We start from the raw sequence: 19,330 nt of genomic DNA, 5'->3' as shown, positions 1-19,330 counted from the left end.
GCCTTAATTGGCAGATTCGCGACCCCTATTGCTCATTATTATCAAGGCAGGAATCCGGCTGGCAGTGAGGCGGCGAGTGTACGAGCGCACTCGACTCTGGACCGTGGGAAACCGGCTCGCTGGAAGCGCGAAAGTACGCGCAACCAGCGAGCGCGGATTTCATTGATAAATTAGGCCCCATAAGTCAATACACTTCAAACAACTTTATTGGTTCAACAGCAACTTTATTACCACTCTTCTAGCTCATGCATCTACCCCTAATTGTGAAGGTAGGTGGGGGCAAAAGCATAGGCAATGTGGTCATGTGTGGTTTGTGCACAGTTACTGCTGGAAGAATCAAGCTTTTTTTGTTTTATTTTTTGTGTAGTTTTAAACCAGTTAAGCTTGTGATGTGTGAGAGTTCATGTTTTTTTCATAACTACAATTTATAGCACTTGCACTTAGTCGTTGTGGGAATATACTCCTCACTCACTGACTCACTGCCAGGTCCTCTTTGGTGTCATTTTGAATTTATGGCTACCCGTAGATAAAATGAACCTGATTTAATAAACCTCTCCAAGATTGGAGAAGATATATTATCCTAGGAGACCTGGGGTGATCCAGCAAACTGGTATGGATTTCTTTGAATTAGTTACTATTATTTGGCAAGTGATTTCAATCCTGCGCCAAATCAGTTCCAGAATTACTAAATCATTCAGGTTCACTCATGATAGTCTATTTACTCCAGTCTTGGAGAGCTTTAATAAATCAGACTCATTTTCTAAAGAATTGGTACTAAATACATTTTATTTGCAGATGTTTGTATTTCATTGATCTCAGAACATGACACAAGTTGTTCTTTAGGAAAAACAGTAATGCACAATTTATACAGACAACTTGTTAGAAACAACATAGCAGAAGTTTCAACTTCCCCAGGTAAATAGTCCTCTCTGAAGTCTAAAGAGAATCTTGGTATCCTAATGCTTCTTCCTATAAAAGAAGGTCCTTGGTGACTGGCTGTTTGTGAAGATAAGGAGAAAGTTTCCCCCTTCCCCTATATTTCATAAAGTTTTAGTGGCCTATCTGTATAGCAAAGCCCCATTGTTTCTGAAAATGTTTGATTATGTGGGTTATTAATCCCTCTATAATTACATTTTAAAGGAATCATAAAAAACTCCTAAGTATAACCTATTGAAAGGCTCGGATCTGTGTCGGTATTCCCCAGACACCAATCCCCCAATCTTTGCCGCAGTCTTCGCCTATAGCACCCCCCGCTCAGCACAGGTCAGCCCAGCAGACGCTATAACAGGCACCTTTGACTGGGAGCAGAGAGGCTATAAAGCCCCAGCAGCCAATGACAGACTGGGATTAACAAGAATAGTCTTGGTTGAATATCTCACTATTCGATTCGACAGCTATTCGATCTATAGTTCCCTGAGATGCCGAATTCGAACACCATTGAAGTCAATGGTGCGAGAATTCAGTTTTTCTTAGAGTCTTTTAAGGGCTTCAAGAGCAATCAGATTGTTCTTGCAGCCCTTTACTAGTTGTATGTGTTGTTGGATAAAGTTTCTCTATCCAAGAACACATTTTACAGCGCTGCAGCAGTGATCGCTGTTGCGGCACTGTGCTACTACTATGTATTCTTGGATAGAGTTTCTCTATCCGTGACGTCAACGTGGTATGTCACGATTTGTGATGTCACGTGGGAAACTGAACTGCAGATTACCTCTGAAGTTCCACTACGATCTTTGGGCACTATAGATCATCTGTAGTGCCCTGTATTCTTGGATAGAGAAACTCTATCTAAGAATACATAGCAGCAGCACAGCGTGGCAACAGAGATCGCTGTTGCAGCGCTGTACTATGTGTTGTTGGATAGAGAAACTCTATCCAACAACACAGGGCACTACAGGTGATGAATGGGGACAAGTCCCTATTCATCACCTGTAGTGCCCGGACATTGTAGTAGAACTGCAGAGGTCTGCAGTTCAGTTTCCCACATGACGTCACAATGGAGCTGAACTGCAGATTACCTCTGCAGTTCCATTACGATCTTTGGGTACTATAGGTGATGAATGGGCACAAGTCCCCATTCATCACTTATAGTGCCCAGAGATCCTGCAATGACAGGAGGATTTCCACCCTCCTGCAGTGAGGTATAGCCTGGGTACTTAACGCCTGGAGGGCGCCTCCTAATACCTATAGTGAAAGTAATGTTAGGATCATACAACATGTATTATGTATCAAAGTGCTGAACAAACATGTATATACTAAAGATTCCGAGTTAACCCTCCATATGCTGTTATACATCCTTTTCCTGTTGTGTTGCATGTCTATTTTTAGGCATAATTTAACTCTTTTGGGAAGGGTTATGGGTTTTCTATTTACACTTCTTATCATTCCCAAGGTTGAGGGTGTAGATTTCTGGGGGTCCTTACTAAAATGGGCTTCTTGATTCCTAGTAAGTCCCTTTGCCAAAGACCCCCAAAACTATTATGAAGCAGGTTGTAGGGAGGGGGTAGAATGGACCTGCTATGGCCATAAAGAGGGCACTACAAACTCACTCTTCTTCTGACCAGCCATGGTATGAGGGCTTGGTATGGGCAGGAAGAAGAGCTCAAATGCTTTCTGTCCCCTGTTCCTTTCTGGCCAGCCAGGCCTGAGAAAGTTTGATATTATTGGGTTTATTCATTTTTTTTTATAAATTAGGACGTGTATGATGGACAGTTTTTTAATAAAATTGAAAATAATAATATTTGATACATTTTTTTCTGCTGATCATTTCATTTGTAACCACTCAGATTTTTTACTAATGACCCTTTAAAGCAGGGGTGTCAAACTCAAATACACAGAGGATCAAAATTTAAAACTCAGACCAAGTCGGGAGCCAAACTTAAAATTTATTGAAAAAATTGAGGAAGTTTACTACTTCATCCAAAACTACCAAAAAAAAAAAACCCCTCTACACACACTTTAGGGTTGAAAAGACTAATTTCTATCTTTCTATGCAGGCTGTGTGTTGTTCATCCTCTTACATCACAAGTTTGTCTGACACTAAATATTGCACTATGCAGTCTCTAATAGATTGAAACAAACACAATGCCCCTGGTAGTCAGGCACCATGTGATCATTGCCTAGGCTTTGTGTCACATGATGGGTGTACGGGAATTATGTCTATGTATTGCATGTATTGAAAAAAATGATGTGAGGTGGTAACATGGGCAGGCGGGCCAGATGTAGTTAATTTTCGGAATTCCTTGGGGGGGGGGGCGCCAAAAAAAAGGAGGGTCAGATTTGGCCCGTGGGCCATAGTTTGACACCCCTGCTTTATAGGATAAATATCAATTTGTCTATTAAATTTGATACATTGCAATTTCAGGTCTGTGAATTTCACCTGTGCTCAGCTTACAAAAGTGGATTTTATTATAATGTACATCCTGTTAAAATATAACAAAAGCTTTCCTAAAATGTTTCCTTTAACTTCGTGCGATGCCTGTGTCAGTTAGGAACAAAGAAATGTATTACGTTTTATTTTTATTTATAATAATTTCATTATTTTTGACTTAATTAGTATTAATGTATAGAACCCACATATTACACAGTGTTCTAATAAAGACTATAGTCATATCACTAGCTGTCCCTCAGAGGGGCTCACAATCTAATCTCCCTAATGAATTCATGTCCTTATCACTGTCTAAGGCCAGGGGAGCTGAATTACCCCAACTGTTTTTGTAACATAGGAGGAAAGCAGAGTAAACTCTGCATTCCCCAAGAATGTTCCAGTAGCTTTTCACCTATTAAGGGTCTTCACATGCTCTAGATCATTTGTGATTAAATGATCATCCAGAGCAGTCATTCTCAACCATTATGTGAAACCCAAGGTTCTTCCAGAGGTTGGGTTCCTGGAACACTGTAAGGGTTTTCCAATGGCCACCAATATAAAATACTTTTTTCCCCACTACCCCCAATAAATTGATTTTACCAAGGGTTCCCAATGATGTAAAAATTATTTTAAGGGTTTCTCAAGGGTAAAAAGGGTTCCTTCTGGGTAGTGTATACAGGTGTCCCCCAACAATGTTCAGCCTGTAGTGATCCACAGTGTTGAAATTCTAATGACTGCTCCTGCAAAGGACTTTTATTGCAATGCTAAAGAAGCACCATCATGCTCATCTTCCCCCATCTCATTTCACAGAATGGGCTCCTCAGCACAAAGCTACACAGCCCATCTGTACAGCCATCATTCCTAAATTGTTATAATCGAATAATCATTTTTGGAAACAGCAATTTCAATTGGCAGGGAGGAGGGGGCCCATGTGTTTGCTTGCACTCCATACATAAAACCAAAGCCAATTAGGGGGCACACTGTCTGCCATCTCATGAATACACAACAGTATTGTATAATCAAGACTTTGTCTTCATTTACATTTTAGGGGTGTGTTATTTGAATTAGTTCCTCACTCCCAGCATTATGTAAGTATTTTAATTTTGGCTGAATATTCAGATTGATGTATACGCCTATTCTGCATGCAGGATCTCCATGTAAAATCCTGCTCTTATTTGCTTTCCTGCTTTCTTGCAGTGACCATTACATGTGTCTCTTGACTAACTAAGCAGCACATGCTTACAGAGAAGATGGCATGGACACTTTATATATTCCTAATGATTTGGACAGTATGTAGAGGAGAAATTGCTGCAAAGTGTTCTGCAGCTCCCAATGATCGCTTTGACTGTGCACCAGAAAAGGTCCTAAACAAGGAAGAATGTGAAGCTCGTGGGTGCTGTTATATTTCAGAAGATGATGGTTTGGCCACTGGTCAGCCTGCCTGCTTTTTCCCACCAGACTACCCAAATTACAAGATGATTGACTTCACTGAAACGAAATTTGGATATAGTGCCAACCTCATTCGGACAAAACATACATTTATGCCAAATGATCTGATGAAGCTGCACATGGACGTATTTTTTGAGACACCGCATAGATTACGTATTATTGTAAGTAGAAAAAATGCTTTACTAATGCAATATTCCAAGCATTTGTTTTCTTTCACAGTGCATCAAAAAAATAAGAATTGCAGTACTTGTATATAGTAGTGATGTTTTTGTAATTCTTGGTATTACTGAACAATAGATTTTACATACATAAATACAAATGTTGCACAGACCATGATTACGTAGTGTGCTCCAATGTAGCTATATCCATTGTAGCCCTTGGAAAAAGATAAAGGTGGAAAGATAGCAGTTAGCCCCTATTTCTTTAACTTACATTGATAGGAATTACAATAGGTACAAAAAAGCCTGCTGAGCTGCATTTCACAAACTGGTGGTATGATAATATAAGACACCAAATACCTACAAGTAGTGTTGGTTTTCGAATTTAGGTTGTCTATATATTTGACCTGAATATGGCTGTTCGAATTCGGATAGACATGACCCGAAAAAACACATATTTGCGCAAATTTGTGTGTAAAAAAATTATTGTTAAAATAATTTATTGAATGTTTGTGATTTGTTTAACTAACTTTTATTTTTTTTTTTACAGGTTATCCCACAATGACAGGATGATACCTGTCATGATGATAGGAATCCTCCTGTCAGTGTGGGATCCCCGGGCACTAGAGGTTAAATGAGAACAAGTCTCCCCATTCATCACCTCTAGTGCTCTCTGATTGGCTGAGGAAAGGTAAACCCTGATGACAGCTCAAGCGTCATCAGGATTTTCCTTTCCCCAGCCAATCACAGAGCCCTTGAGGTGAATGAATAGGGAGACTTGTCCCCATTTAGCCTCTAATGCCGGGGATCTTCTCAATAATAAGTCTCCCCATTCAAATGCACTAGTGCTTTCCTCAGCCAATCAGGGAGCTTTATCTCTATTCCTGGATAGAGTTTCTCCATCCATGAACACAGGACTTATATATATATATATATATATATATATATATATATATATATATATACACACACACAATATTATACAAATGACAGATAAGTTTAGTACAATGATTGGAACTTGTGAGAATTAAAATGAGGAAGCTGCTATTTGTCACATATTCCTAAAAATACCCCATCAAAAAATAGGCACTGCTGTGACTGTGGACCTTTTGGACTGTACACTTCAATCATCTGAAATTTTTATCCTTTCCTCACTTGGAGAGTTTTCAACCTGCATATTAGGTATTGGTATGGGAAAGAAAGAATAAGAATTACAGTTTTGACCATTTGGAAGTCTGTATTATAAATTTAAGTGTATATGAATAAGCAGATAATGTCTGGGGAAATGGAAAGTTATGCTTATTACCCTGGGATTTTTTTTTCAATTATCACATACTCAGGGACTCTGAAGGACTTCCATGTGCAAGTAAATCATGTCCTCAATCCATCATTTAAGAAGACTTGTCCTAAAGGTCATTTACTTTCAACATTGGAACTATGTTCCATTTATATGAACAAAGTGTTTAAACCCAAAAAACAGCCCTTAGATGTAGTGGCTGCATTAGTTTTCTTCTCCCAGGTTACAAACAATTTTTTGCCATTTTTTGTTCACCTGCCAGCAACTTTGTGTCCTTATACAGGTAATACAACAATCCCTTTGCACTAACTAAACTTCAATTCTGACTAACATCTCCAGACCTTTGTATATAAAGAAATAACCACATCCTAAAGTATCCATACTGTACTACTTTTTTTTATACAATGTACAACTTTTGTTTGCTACAACACACAGATGAAAGATACAACCCAAAAGAGATATGAGGTTCCTATAGAAACACCAAAGGTCAATGAAAAAGCAGACCCTGTCCAGTATGATGTCCAATTCACCCAGGAATCTTTCAGCTTCAGTGTCAGCAGGAAGTGCAATGGGAACGTTTTGTAAGTAATAAATGCAAGAAAAGGAACTCCCAATGACTTTATGATCATTTTATATAAGAAATGAATGAGGTCGCTTGTGATGAGTTTGAAAACAGTTTCAAAATTTTTGTTTAAAGTTTACAAACAACTCTACAGTCTATGGGGCGAAATTGCTTTATTTAGTTCTAGACTAATAGGCAATCCTTTGTCAAAAAAAGGAATGAGCATAAAGTTAAGAACTGCTTTTTGGCCATATGTATAAATAACAATATTAAATATATATTCATCCTAAAGGAAACTTTCAGACTGCCTGTCAACGTAGTATTTTTTTCAGAAGTAAACATGCCTAACTACATGCCTAACTTTTGTTTAAACTATAGAAAGTTGGGTAAATGTGTGGTTTTGTGAACACATTAAGACAGCTTCAACAACTTTTCAGTAGCAAGTGTACGCTTCACACCCTAAACCTAAAGCAGACCCAATTATATCGCCGACAAAACACAAAATGGTACAAGACTCTCTTTTGAAATATTAATGTTATAGACCTTACTCCTGGAGCAAAGCAAAGGGAAAATAGAATGTGGCCAAAGAGGAAAACTTAAAGGAAGCTTAAAGGGGGATGAGGCAGTAAATGTGAAGGGAAAGGGCCTAAAGACCAGAGAACGAAGGAGAGCTTGTGTATTAAAAGCAGAAAAGAGAGAGCAGATAGGAGAAACAGTGCAACAAAGGGGAAAAGCAAGGAATTTTGGATATTAAGTGATAAATTATCCAGTATTGACTAGTATCTGCCTTTACAAGTGAATAAAGGTCACTGCAGGAGGAGAATGTAACCAGGGCTGGGACAATGAGGAGGCAGCATAGGTTCCTGCCTGTTGTAGGAGGGCATAGCTGGGGCAGGAAATACTCTGTCAGTTTTCCCTGGACCCAGCTGTCAAATTTTGCGCAAATAATTGCAAAAACTATTTACTTGGCACTTGTCAGTCTTTAAGTGCCAGAGGACTTGTTGAGAGACAAAGCTTTAAAAAAAAGGGAGTGAACCACTGAGGATGAGGGAAAAAAGTGAAACATGGCATGCTCCCCATGGGTGTAAATCTGAATGTGTGCAGGAATCCTCTAGTACCTTCTAAAAAAAACTGGGAGTGCCCTTTCTTCTCTATACAATGATCTGTATGACTGGACTTTACTTAGCAAAGTAAATAATAACTTTAGAAATTTCACTAAGCTTCTTACATAGATAAAAAATGTACAGTTCCATCATGTTCCATTGTGCTGTGTGTTCTGTTGATTTATGTTTAGAGAAAATAAATAGATTGATTATGTGAATAGAAAAAAAAACTGACATTCTTTCTATAGGGTGAACACCAATGTTGCCCCATTTATATTTGCTGATCAGTTCATACAAATGTCCACATCCCTTTCATCTCAATATATATATGGTCTTGGGGAACATCTCACTTCCATCAACTTAGACCTCAACTGGACAAAACTCACATTTTGGAACAGAGATTTGATACCACGGGTAAGAAGAAAAAAAAAAAAATATATATATGTAAATAGATAGTAATCTATGTAAATTATTTTATAATATTTAGAAAAACTCTTAAAATGTAAGGATTATTAATATTATAACATCCTACTTATAGGTTTAAACAGCATGTAGGTTTAAAATACAAAAATTAATACAGCTCCACATTTTTTAGAGGCATCATCAAATACATGTATTTTAAATGCAAGCAGTGTAAGAACCTGAATCTGACCCAGTATTAGCCTACTAGGTGAAGCTGAATATTGCAGGAAATGCTGGTTTTGTTACTCTATGTTTTATGGGTCTATTTAGTTATATCTTGCTTTTTTATGCTGAAGTTCTTTTTTAGGCAATAAAACATTTATGATTCCTGTTGGGCTCACAGGATAGGAAGTGAAGGTAAAACTCTCCAATGGGACCCAGACTACAATAAAACAAAAATTGACAGTGGTTTTAAATATTGCCTACTCTATGTAAAATGTTAAAACCTTATCTTTTTTTCAAATCTGAAATATATCAGAAAAAAACCTTCTGTTGTAGGCCTGTCCTCTCTCATTTCTTGCCTAATATTAGAGCATGACCTATTTGATGCCAACACGTTCTGCCAAATTCGTTGAACCATGCACAGTAGTCTCTGCACCTAAAGCAGAATACAGCATAAGGGTATATTAAAGACACATTATTACAAATAACAATAGCTGTCCGATTCGGGTCCATGGGCTGCACGTTTGACAAGAATGCCGTGCAGGATCCCAGAATGGCATGGTTTCTATGACCTATGGTCCATGCAGAATTAGACGTCTGGTTAACTTTCCTCCCACTTTAATGTTCATTTAGCCATGTTTTCACAAGAATCACCAGCATTACAATATCAAGATTACAATCTCAACCAGGTTAAGAAAAAAAAAATCCAGCTCCTGGTTGATCAAGGTAAATGATGGCCAGCATCACTAATCCTACTTCCTTTGAATGCAATGTTACTAATAATTCCTACTTAGAATTAATACAGCAGCAAAGCACACTGCTAACCCACCCCTCAGATTTCTGGCTGGGGTTTTACAAAATCTCTGTTCTTGAATGGAATAAATTCATTAGCAATCATGTTACTAAAGGCATCATCTTTTTTCATGTGTCTAGCAACTGATGAGCCTAGAATAGTCTTTTCTCCAGGAAAGATATTTCCCTTTTCTTATTCTTCATCAATTTCAGCAAGTTTGTTACTATTACTTACGGATCATTTGGTACATATTATTATATTTAATATTATTTACTTTATTATTTTATATTGATGACTCAGTTTGCTTCTTCTAGGAAGATGCTAATTTATATGGGTCACATCCGTTTTATCTGGGTTTTGAAAAAGATGGTTCTGCTCATGGGGTATTCCTGCTCAACAGCAATGCCATGGGTATGTTATGTATAATTAACAATTAAATACTTCAAATTTCAATGCCTTAAAAATTGGAACTCCTAACAGGAATATGAAGATGGGAGCATGTGAACAGTCTAAAATGAGAAATCATTTATAAGTCCAGGAAGGACAGAAACTCTGTGTTATTACTGCTATGTGGGTCTCCTTCATGAGATTGGGGTTTTAAACTTCCCCACTCTACTAAAGAAAAGCATTTTTATTTCTGTCTGTACTGTAACTAGATTTTTCTTTGTTTTAAAAATAACTCCAAATCACTGCTCTTACTTTTAATTATCTTGGGGTTCATTCTTTATATAGCAGGGTAGACTCCTAATATGTTAATGTATATATCACATGAATTGTATTGCAGTTAACATAGTGGGGAGTCTGCTTATCCTGCCGACCCTAATGACAAAAGAAAATAAAACTGTAGTATTCCAAGTGTTCTGGCTTACTCAGTTCTACCATCAAAGTCTTACCTTCTCCAGTCTTTGAGAGCTTTAATAAATCAGACCCATTGCATTTGAAGCTATGTTGGCATTGGGACAATTGTTACGATCCCTGTTTTGGTAAACTAGTGAAGCGTATGCAATTCACACAATTACAGGTTTAAAATAAGTTGCATGCACACACTTTGCCCCCTGGTAGTACACAAGGCCCATCAGCATTAGATCCGGCAATCAAACTGGTGTGAAATCTTAAAGTGTAAGCAAGGAAGTGCAAGGCGCTGCCATCTTCTTTCCCCTCCTTCCCGGCCTTCTTCCTACATCACCTGATCTCGCACTGTGCAGGCACAAAATCATGTGACGTAGATGGAAAAAAAGAGTGCCAACCACACTGTACAGAAGCGTCCTGTGATCCATGACGTATTTATCCTGGGAGGCTCTGCACTCACATTCTGTCTTGATCACCGGAAAGGGCTTTATCTTTTTTTTTTTAAATGAGTTTTAACCCCCCCACCCCACAAAAAAGGTGATTTTTACTCTATATAAAAAGGTTTACTATCAATGCTATACAATCCCATTCCTGAACAATTCAACCTAATACCAAACGTTTAATCATGAGCAGTAATACAACACACTGCAGCAGTCTAAAAGGTCCTGAATAATGTGAAATTGGGTAATCCAAATTGGCATGATGTGTATATGATTTTTTTGATGATTGGCATTGATGTGTATATGATTTTATTGAAAAAACAAAAGTAATTGTATACAGCATTCTTTGATCTTTTTCCAGATGTCATACTGCAGCCAGCTCCTGCTCTGACCTGGAGAACCATAGGAGGCATTGTAGACATGTATTTCTTCATGGGCCCTGACCCAAAAACGGTCATTAAACAGTATCAAGAGCTCATTGGTAAGAATGACAAATAAACCTGTACACTTGATACTACATAAACGTAAAGCTAGGTACACACTTGCAGTAACTATCGTTAGAAAACGAACGATTATACACGATTATTTTGAACGATCGTATTGTGCACACTTCTGTACATGTTGTAACAATACAATCGTTCAAATATAATCCACCAATAATGTACACACGCTGGATATGATCATTTGAACGATGTAGGAAGTGACATGTAAAGGAGAAAGTGTACTGCAGAACCATCCACAATCACTGAACAACAGTACACACACAATAGATATTGAATGATCGTCGCTCAATTAGATCCGCCGGGACGGTCGTTCATTTCCAGCGACAATACTCATTCGTCGGTGCTGTTGTGCACTTTTTTTGTTAATGATTATCCAACAGACAGTCGTTAGTCGTTCGCTTCCAATGATAATTATTGCAAGTGTGTACGCAGCTTAACTGTATCAAGCCAATAGTGGGTCATGCACACCTACACGTGTAAAATCTCTTTAAATCTGCCAGCCAGTTTAATGGCCTCTCTGATTAGCTATAAATTGATTGTTTAGTAAACTTCCACCAAGTTTGTTTTTTTATTGCCGCAGAATTTTCAGTCCAGATAAACTAATATAAGTCTTACTGGGTAACTAATGACAAGATTTGACACATAGTAAACTATCCACACCAGAGTGGGTGAATCAGTTCACTGTATACTCCACGTTATACTTTAGTATTTAGAAAATAAAATGTCTACCTATAACCCCTGTCCAAAAACTTTTTGAAAATTGTAGGTTCAATTTACTGAATCCTAAAAGCTGTTTATTCTAGCCATTTGTGCTTTAATGTGCATTATGGCATATATTGTGGCAGGCCCATTATTTGCAAAATGAATTTAATTCAGCTTTACCATTTACAAAGCTAATTTAAACTAGAATAGCAAATAATAGGTAGCATAGAGTTTTTATGTTCTCCTCCAATATCCCGAAACATGCTGTTAGGCCAATTTTCAGGAAGAAGTGAATTAACCTTAGATTGCTTCAATGACATATGACTATGGTAGGGCCATTGGATTGTGGGCACTATGTAATATGTTGGTGCTCTATAAATAAACAATTATATTCTACTTTATGAGGGCCTTGCCATGGTATTGTTCCATATTGGACTAAAGTAAATGATCTTCTTTCTTAGCTTACAGATACCCATCTTGCACTTGAACACCTGAGTCATTTGCTGATTGTACCTGTTTGGCTGTATCTAAGCCTCTGAATACATTGGTTGCCCACAATTTACCCAATGCCAGATTTCCTATTACATAAATATTACATACATTATATAAATATTACATATCATTTTTTTTTGCACACAAACTGCATTAATAAAAAGGTACCTGATTTATTAATTATCCCTCAAAGTTATCCTGTCTCCTTCTCGCCTCCATCGTTTGTTCATTATCTCTCCACCTATAATAATAAAAATAATTAATACCCAATAAATAACAATAATTGTTTATAATTGCTTACCTGCTTAAAATATATCAATATAATCAAATTGATACTTAAACAGATTTTAGGCTGATTTACAGCTTGATAGGTTGTCTTTTATCCTTTTTTTAATATATATTTTCCTTAAGGGTTTCCATTTATGCCACCATACTGGGCCCTTGGCTTCCACTTATGCCGTTGGGGTTACAACTCATCTGCTATGACTCGAGAAGCTGTGGAAAAAACAATGGCTGCCGGTATACCTCTAGTAAGAAGACTTTATTTTTTTTATTATTGTGTTTATTTTAACTCTGGTGAGAAATAAAGATAATAAAATCAGTATTTTAATTTAATTTTGAATAAAAACTTTTTTTTACCCACTATTGTTAATAATAATATTATTAAACAGGATTTATATAGCGTCAACATATTATGCAGCGATGTACATTAAAAAGGGGTTGCAAATGACCAGACAAAAAACAGACAGTGATACAGGAGGAGAGGACCTGCCCCGAAGAGCTTACAATTTAGCAGTTGTACCCTGATGAGTATGCCCCCCAAATAACTTCACAGAATTGCACATTCATAGCATTCCCCCACTGCTTTTACCAGCAACTTTTTCTTTTTAAGATGACGGCCGGGTTTTACTGTGTACATGCAACAGCCAAGCTTCAATTAATATTATTTACCCCGTTTTAACTCTTTTTTTAAATTTACAAGATCAGCTTTTGCCATAGTGGCACATCTGTCACCGCTGCATGCCCTTAATTTGACATGCTCATTGTTGGAGTTACATTGTCCCCAGCACTTGGGTCTACTTGCAACAGTGTCATATAGAGCTGGGCTGTACATTGCATGGAGCATGTTCTGTGCAGTAAAGGCAAAAAGCAAAATGCCACCAGGAACAGGGGAACGGTGGGAAAGTTTTTATTTGCAAAAGAGACTTTGCATGTCTTTTCTGCCAAAAGCGTTTACATCGTGGTTACTTTTTTTTTTTTAGGGTTTATTTCCACAATAAAGCCAGAATATATAGATGGTTTTCTCGGTTCCTTACTTTAACATATATGATGTATTAACACTTTGCAGGAAGTGCAGTGGAATGATATTGACTACATGGATGCATATCGAGACTTCACATATGACCCTGACCGTTTTGGGGATTTGCCAGAGATGGTGAAAGAATTTCATAACAAGGGCATGAAATATGTGGCAATAATGGTAAGAACATAAGAACATATTTACAGTACTAAGCTGATACAACCTATATGAAAAATATGACTACTTTCTACTTATTTCTTCAGGAACCAGCCATTGGCCTTAGCAGTTCTCCGGGAAGCTATCCACCCTATGAAGATGGATTAAAGAGAGGCGTTTATGTTACCAATGAAACTGGACAGCCACTTATGGGCAAGGTAAAATAGCTTGTAACTTTTTAGTTTCTTGTTTGCTTAGTATTTTAATTCTAAATCTATAAACTTTAGGTAGAACATGACTAAAAATCATCTCCCAAGGGATCATGCATTTGGCCAAGTAAATTGTGTTTTCAAAAGGAAAAGATCAAGCAATGGCAGTCTCCATATTTATTTTATGACTTCTTTAATGTTATTGTGATTATGTTTTAAAAATTCTTCTGCAGGTCTGGCCTGGCACTACCGTGTTTGTTGATTTCACAAATCCTGAAGCTCATAAATGGTGGCATGACATGTTCAAGGCTTTTCATGACAAAGTGCCTTTTGACGGAGCTTGGATTGTAAGTATCATCTTACAGGGTTTTCACGATAAGTTTGACATTCAGCTGAAATTCATAAAATTGTTATTAAAACATAAAATGTTTTATATGTTTTGAGTAGGTTGGGGTGGTGGTTTATCATGGTATACCATCCAGGTATAAATAACCCCTATAGATGGTATAAACCTGAATTTTCCAATTTCAGTCCTTGGAAATGTACTGCTGTCCCAGGAATGACCTACAGACCCTGCCTTGGTAGTAAGGACCATTACTGCTTCATGCTAAATAGTCATACTTAGATATATGTAGAAATCAATGAGCCTAAGTAGCCGCACAAAAGCTGAAGCAATTGGTGCAAAGGATGTAAAGATGGCAGCATATGTAATGCACCACAGGAAAATGAAAGATTTAGGTGGTGTATTCAGTGTGCCACAGCAAAATAGGCTAAAAGTTGCAAAGGAAAACATACTGAATGAAATTTTCTGTTTCATTTTCTAGCTCCAAAATCCTTTTGGATACATTATTTTTCAAATCTGAGCTTTAGAAAAGTTTATAATTACATGACATATCCACTAGAAATGCAACATTAGATGCTTTACAACCCTTCAAGGTTTACAGCTCTTGTAGCTCAGTAATATTTAGACCCAACCCTTTAGTTAATAAAAGCTATTCAATGACTTCTCTAGTAGACAAAGATGTCTAGCATTTACCTACAAGAAGCAGCAGTAACCTGCTTTTTTATTAAAAAAACAGGATTAAAATTAAAATGAAAAAGGTATGCTGTTTTTCAGTAAATATATTGTTGCTCCCATTACTTCTTTCTTTATTTAGTGCCGGGATTAGATATTTTACCTAACATTTTAAATACAAGTTAAGCAAGATATCTTTGAAGCAATTTCCCCATCCTATTTATGTGTTACTAAAACTTGCAAATCAGTATTTCTTTGCTCATGGATTAACTGAATGAGCCTTGTATTAACCTCCCGAGCCACACTTGGGGTAGCTTAAAACATTTAATAGAAAGCCTTACCTGGTCCCATCGGAGTCCTCCAGGGTCCTGCCATCCACTGGCCGCGTCCTCTTCCTCGATCTGTCTCCCAGCGAGTGCGCTGACGTTCCTCAGAAGTTCCCAGTGATGTTGGTGCGGTATGGTACAGCCGACGCTATGGGCACGGTGGGAAATTCAAATATTTTGTATTGCATTCAATACAAAATAACTGTATTGGATGTAGTACAGTTGATTTATATGTATAAAAGTGGTACATTGTCTTTCATGAAAATGTATTCTACAGTATAATATAATAGTATGAGTATAATAAAGTTTTAAACACAAAATCATGTCAAAGTTTATTATTAAATGTAATATTAAATTTATCTTTTTAAAATGTATTTAATTTATTATTTTGACATGATTTTGTGTTTCAAACTTTTATGTACTCATACTATCTTATACTGTAAAATACATTTTCATGAAAAACAATGTACTGCTTTTAGAGACATAAATCCAGACAGAAATGAACCACCCAGGAGGTAAAGATAAGTATGGTACCTCTATTATTGTTTTACTAAATCTAAATAGGACTTCCCTTTAAATTTATCTACTGCTCTTTTGGCATAGGACATGAATGAGCCGGCCAACAATGTTCATGGTTCCTTGGATGGCTGTCCAGACAACAGTCTTGAAAACCCCCCATATGTGCCTGGTATGTTTTACCTTTACACACGTTACTTTTAATCTTTTTTATGTATTTATTTTTAGTTATTTAAATTATTTATTTGTGTTAATTAGAGTGAGATTTTTTAAATTGGGACTCCACCATTGCAGTTGAAAAGTGGTTAGAGGCAGCATGTAGATCAGAAAGATGTTGATGGAAGATGTTCACAATTTTAGTAAGATTACTAATAAAGCTGTCTCTATTGGATGTGAGTTTAAACGGTCTATATGAAAGTATCTAGATTCCAGAGTTTCTTGGAAAGAGAGAGAAAAATGCTTTGTTTGGAGATATTAATTATGGGCTGTTCTCTTCAATTGCTTTCCTCTTTGGTTAAATTCATTACTTTCATTCTTAGGTATATTTCTTTTAAAATTAGTCTAATAGTTTCTTGCACTTTTGGATATTAGTACCCCTTTTCACCAGTTTGTGAGATTGGGCTGCTTGTTGTATGCTGAAACTTTAGTATAAGGAGCCAATCCATAATGCCACAATAATGCATAAATACATATCCATAACTACATTATCTACCGGTATGAAAATTTCCCTAAAATGAGGTCAAAGCATAAAGTAAGAACAGATCTCTACAAAATGAGGGGAAATTCACTCTTAAAGAGCTTGTCCTGTTCTGTAAAATTTTGGATTCCCCATTATTTTCTGTTTTATTGTCTAGGAAAAGTTGTTACACTGATGCCAAATTAAGTATAACTTCCAACTTTTTAAGACAAAGACATTTTTAAATTAAGGTATGTAGGCAAATGACCACAACTGCAACACCCTATTTTGCAGACCATAAAATTAATGTACAAAAATGATTAGTTAAACTTGCTTTTTCCTTTAAAAAATGTTAAAATCCCGAATGAAATAACTTTTTTTTAATTATAAATTTAAAAAAAAAATTTTTTAAAAACTCCTTTTATTCATAAACTGTTACCTTTTTTATAGAGGCGTTTATATCCACCAAAAAGGGGAACAACTGAAAAGGAAAGAAGGAGAATCGCCCATATCAGGGGCAGTTGGGAGTTATGGTGAAGAACTTAACCCCTTATGTCCTTCATCATACTACTCTCCTCCTCCTTACTTACTCACTTCTTTACTCACTTTTCTTATTTACTTTCTGAAGGACAATTATGCCAAAACCTCAATGTTGTTCAATCTTTTTTATTTGTATTCACTTGTTTTGTCTATCTTTGTTTTTTATCTATCTAACAGATGTTGTTGGGAAAGAATTACGTGATACCACAATCTGTGCCTCCAGCTACCAGAACATCTCATCACACTACAATCTTCATAACATGTATGGACTGTTTGAAGCAATAGCAACTCATGAGTAAGTAATTCATTAAAAGTCTATCTAAAGCAAAAACATTTTTTCTGTTTTGGAAAGCGTAAGGGAAGAATAAACACCTGTCAGGTTTTTATTGCTGTCTCTAGGCATACTTTCCCATTTGTGCTAGTGCCCATTTTTCCTTAAAGTAAATGTGCGTGAAAATCTAAATTCTGGATTGTCATTGGGACAGCCATTAAGTGGAAATCTTCCAAATACTGCACATTTTCTGAAGAAAAATTTCTAGAATAAGATTTTAAAAAGTTAAAGGCCTAACAAGGACTTCAGAATTTTTGGCAATTGTGTTGATAGTTGTACACATTATTCCAAAAAACACACCACAATGTGGAAATAATTCCCACTATTCTCACTGGACCCTATTCTGCATTCCCCTTCTACACTTCTTCATTGTGATCTTGGTCTATTTTGATTGGCCGGGCCAGGATGATATTCATTCAGTCAGGGAAACCACAATGAAGCTTAGTCTACACGGACGTTTTCCCCAGCATTTAACCTGAGGCTTTTAAAGGCCTTGTTTAAAATCCCCATGTACTACAAAGGTTAGTCTACACCGGGATGTTTCCTTTAGGCATGTTTAAAAAACTCCCAAAAACGCAGGTAAGCGCTTCTATTGATTTCAATAGGACTTTTTCCCGCGTTTTTGAGCACTTAATATGCAAATTAGTTAAAAATGCGGGAAAATGTGGCATAGCCATTTTCCAGCATTTTAAAGCCAATCTTTAAAACGCTAATAAAAATGCATAAAAACATTTAGATGCGTTTTTAAAAAAGTCTGTGTAGACCCAGCCTTAGAGAAGTTTAGTAACACTTAGTAAAAATATTAAAACAGGTGGCAATTAAAATTCTTTGTGTTAGTTGATAATGAGAAGCTTTAACTGTTGTTTGTGTCTCTGTTACAGATAGAAATCAGAAAAAACCTACAAATTACAAACTAAAAAGAAAAGTTTTGATTGGACATACACCCTAAATTTTAGATTTTGTTTATGAATATTGATATCAGACTTGCCGATAGATATGTTTAGATATGTCAATAACACCTGACCCTAATAATAGGCATGATTTGATGGATATAAAGTGTAGGTTCTGTATGTCATCTAGAGGAGCCTTTCTTTTTAAGCTTTATTTTTCTGCTCTATTGTTCATACATGAGGTGAGCCTGAGGTGAACTCAAATTTTAATCTAGGTGACAGATTTATTACTCTATAGTAATGGTTGTCAACTTAAGAACTATGGAGGACCTGGATATTTCAGCACAAGTTTTCACAGAATTATCATAACATTTCTTAAAAATATATATTAATATATGTTTATATTAGTGCATTGGTGAAAATACGTCAGAAACGTCCTTTTGTGATCTCTCGATCCAATTTCCCCACTCTTGGCCGTTACGCGGGACACTGGACAGGAGATGTAGATAGCACCTGGAAACAATTGTACTATACAATACCTGGTGAGCTTCCAATAATTCTTATGTAGAATCCATGATGGTAATGTTTTATATTAGCAATCTTACTATCAGTCTCTGTTTATTTTATACCTCAGCTATCGTACTGTGTAATATGTATGGAATCCCTCTAGTGGGGGCAGACCTCTGTGGATTTGTCGGGGATGCCTCTGAGGAACTATGTGTACGCTGGAGCCAGGTTGGGGCCTTTTATCCTTTCATGAGAAATCACAACACTAAAGATGCAAAGGTGAGAAACAGAACAGGGTATCTGATATAATAATAAATACTCTAAACTTTCTATTACTATGGTATAGTACAATAATACCTTCCTAAAATCATTTGGTTTGCTTTTTCAAATTATGGCGGCTTTAGCTTCTGGAATACCTAGAGAATAGCAAAGAAGGACTACAGAAGACGGTGTTGGGGGAAAATTATAAATTGGGGGCTAAACTGTTATTTTGAAATGAATATGTGTATTGCTAATGCAGGCGAAGCA

The 19,330-nt window shown here is 36.6% G+C and overlaps 1 protein-coding gene across 2 annotated transcripts in view; it reads left to right on the top strand.

The window, feature by feature from the left end:
* LOC140325867 (lysosomal alpha-glucosidase-like) overlaps positions 1-19,330 on the top strand; it is a 35,257-nt gene that overhangs the window by 9,041 nt on the left and 6,886 nt on the right. Inside the window, exons 2-14 of one of the 2 annotated variants that reach the window (XM_072403954.1) lie at positions 4,562-4,974; positions 6,704-6,849; positions 8,182-8,347; positions 9,665-9,761; positions 11,001-11,120; positions 12,748-12,866; positions 13,685-13,816; positions 13,900-14,010; positions 14,235-14,348; positions 15,946-16,030; positions 17,252-17,369; positions 18,704-18,837; positions 18,930-19,081. In XM_072403954.1, the coding sequence (XP_072260055.1) occupies positions 4,600-4,974; positions 6,704-6,849; positions 8,182-8,347; positions 9,665-9,761; positions 11,001-11,120; positions 12,748-12,866; positions 13,685-13,816; positions 13,900-14,010; positions 14,235-14,348; positions 15,946-16,030; positions 17,252-17,369; positions 18,704-18,837; positions 18,930-19,081 (1,869 nt within the window). In that variant the 5' untranslated portion in view covers positions 4,562-4,599. Of the gene's footprint in view, positions 1-4,483; positions 4,975-6,703; positions 6,850-8,181; positions 8,348-9,664; positions 9,762-11,000; positions 11,121-12,747; positions 12,867-13,684; positions 13,817-13,899; positions 14,011-14,234; positions 14,349-15,945; positions 16,031-17,251; positions 17,370-18,703; positions 18,838-18,929; positions 19,082-19,330 lie in introns of those variants that run through there. The other variant, XM_072403955.1, reaches the window with a different exon arrangement.

Source organism: Pyxicephalus adspersus, chromosome 3 (assembly GCF_032062135.1).
Source record: "Pyxicephalus adspersus chromosome 3, UCB_Pads_2.0, whole genome shotgun sequence".
Classification (NCBI taxonomy): Eukaryota; Metazoa; Chordata; class Amphibia; order Anura; family Pyxicephalidae; genus Pyxicephalus; species Pyxicephalus adspersus.
The sequence above is the reverse complement of the archived record's forward strand: the minus strand, read 5'-3'. Positions and strand labels throughout refer to the sequence as shown.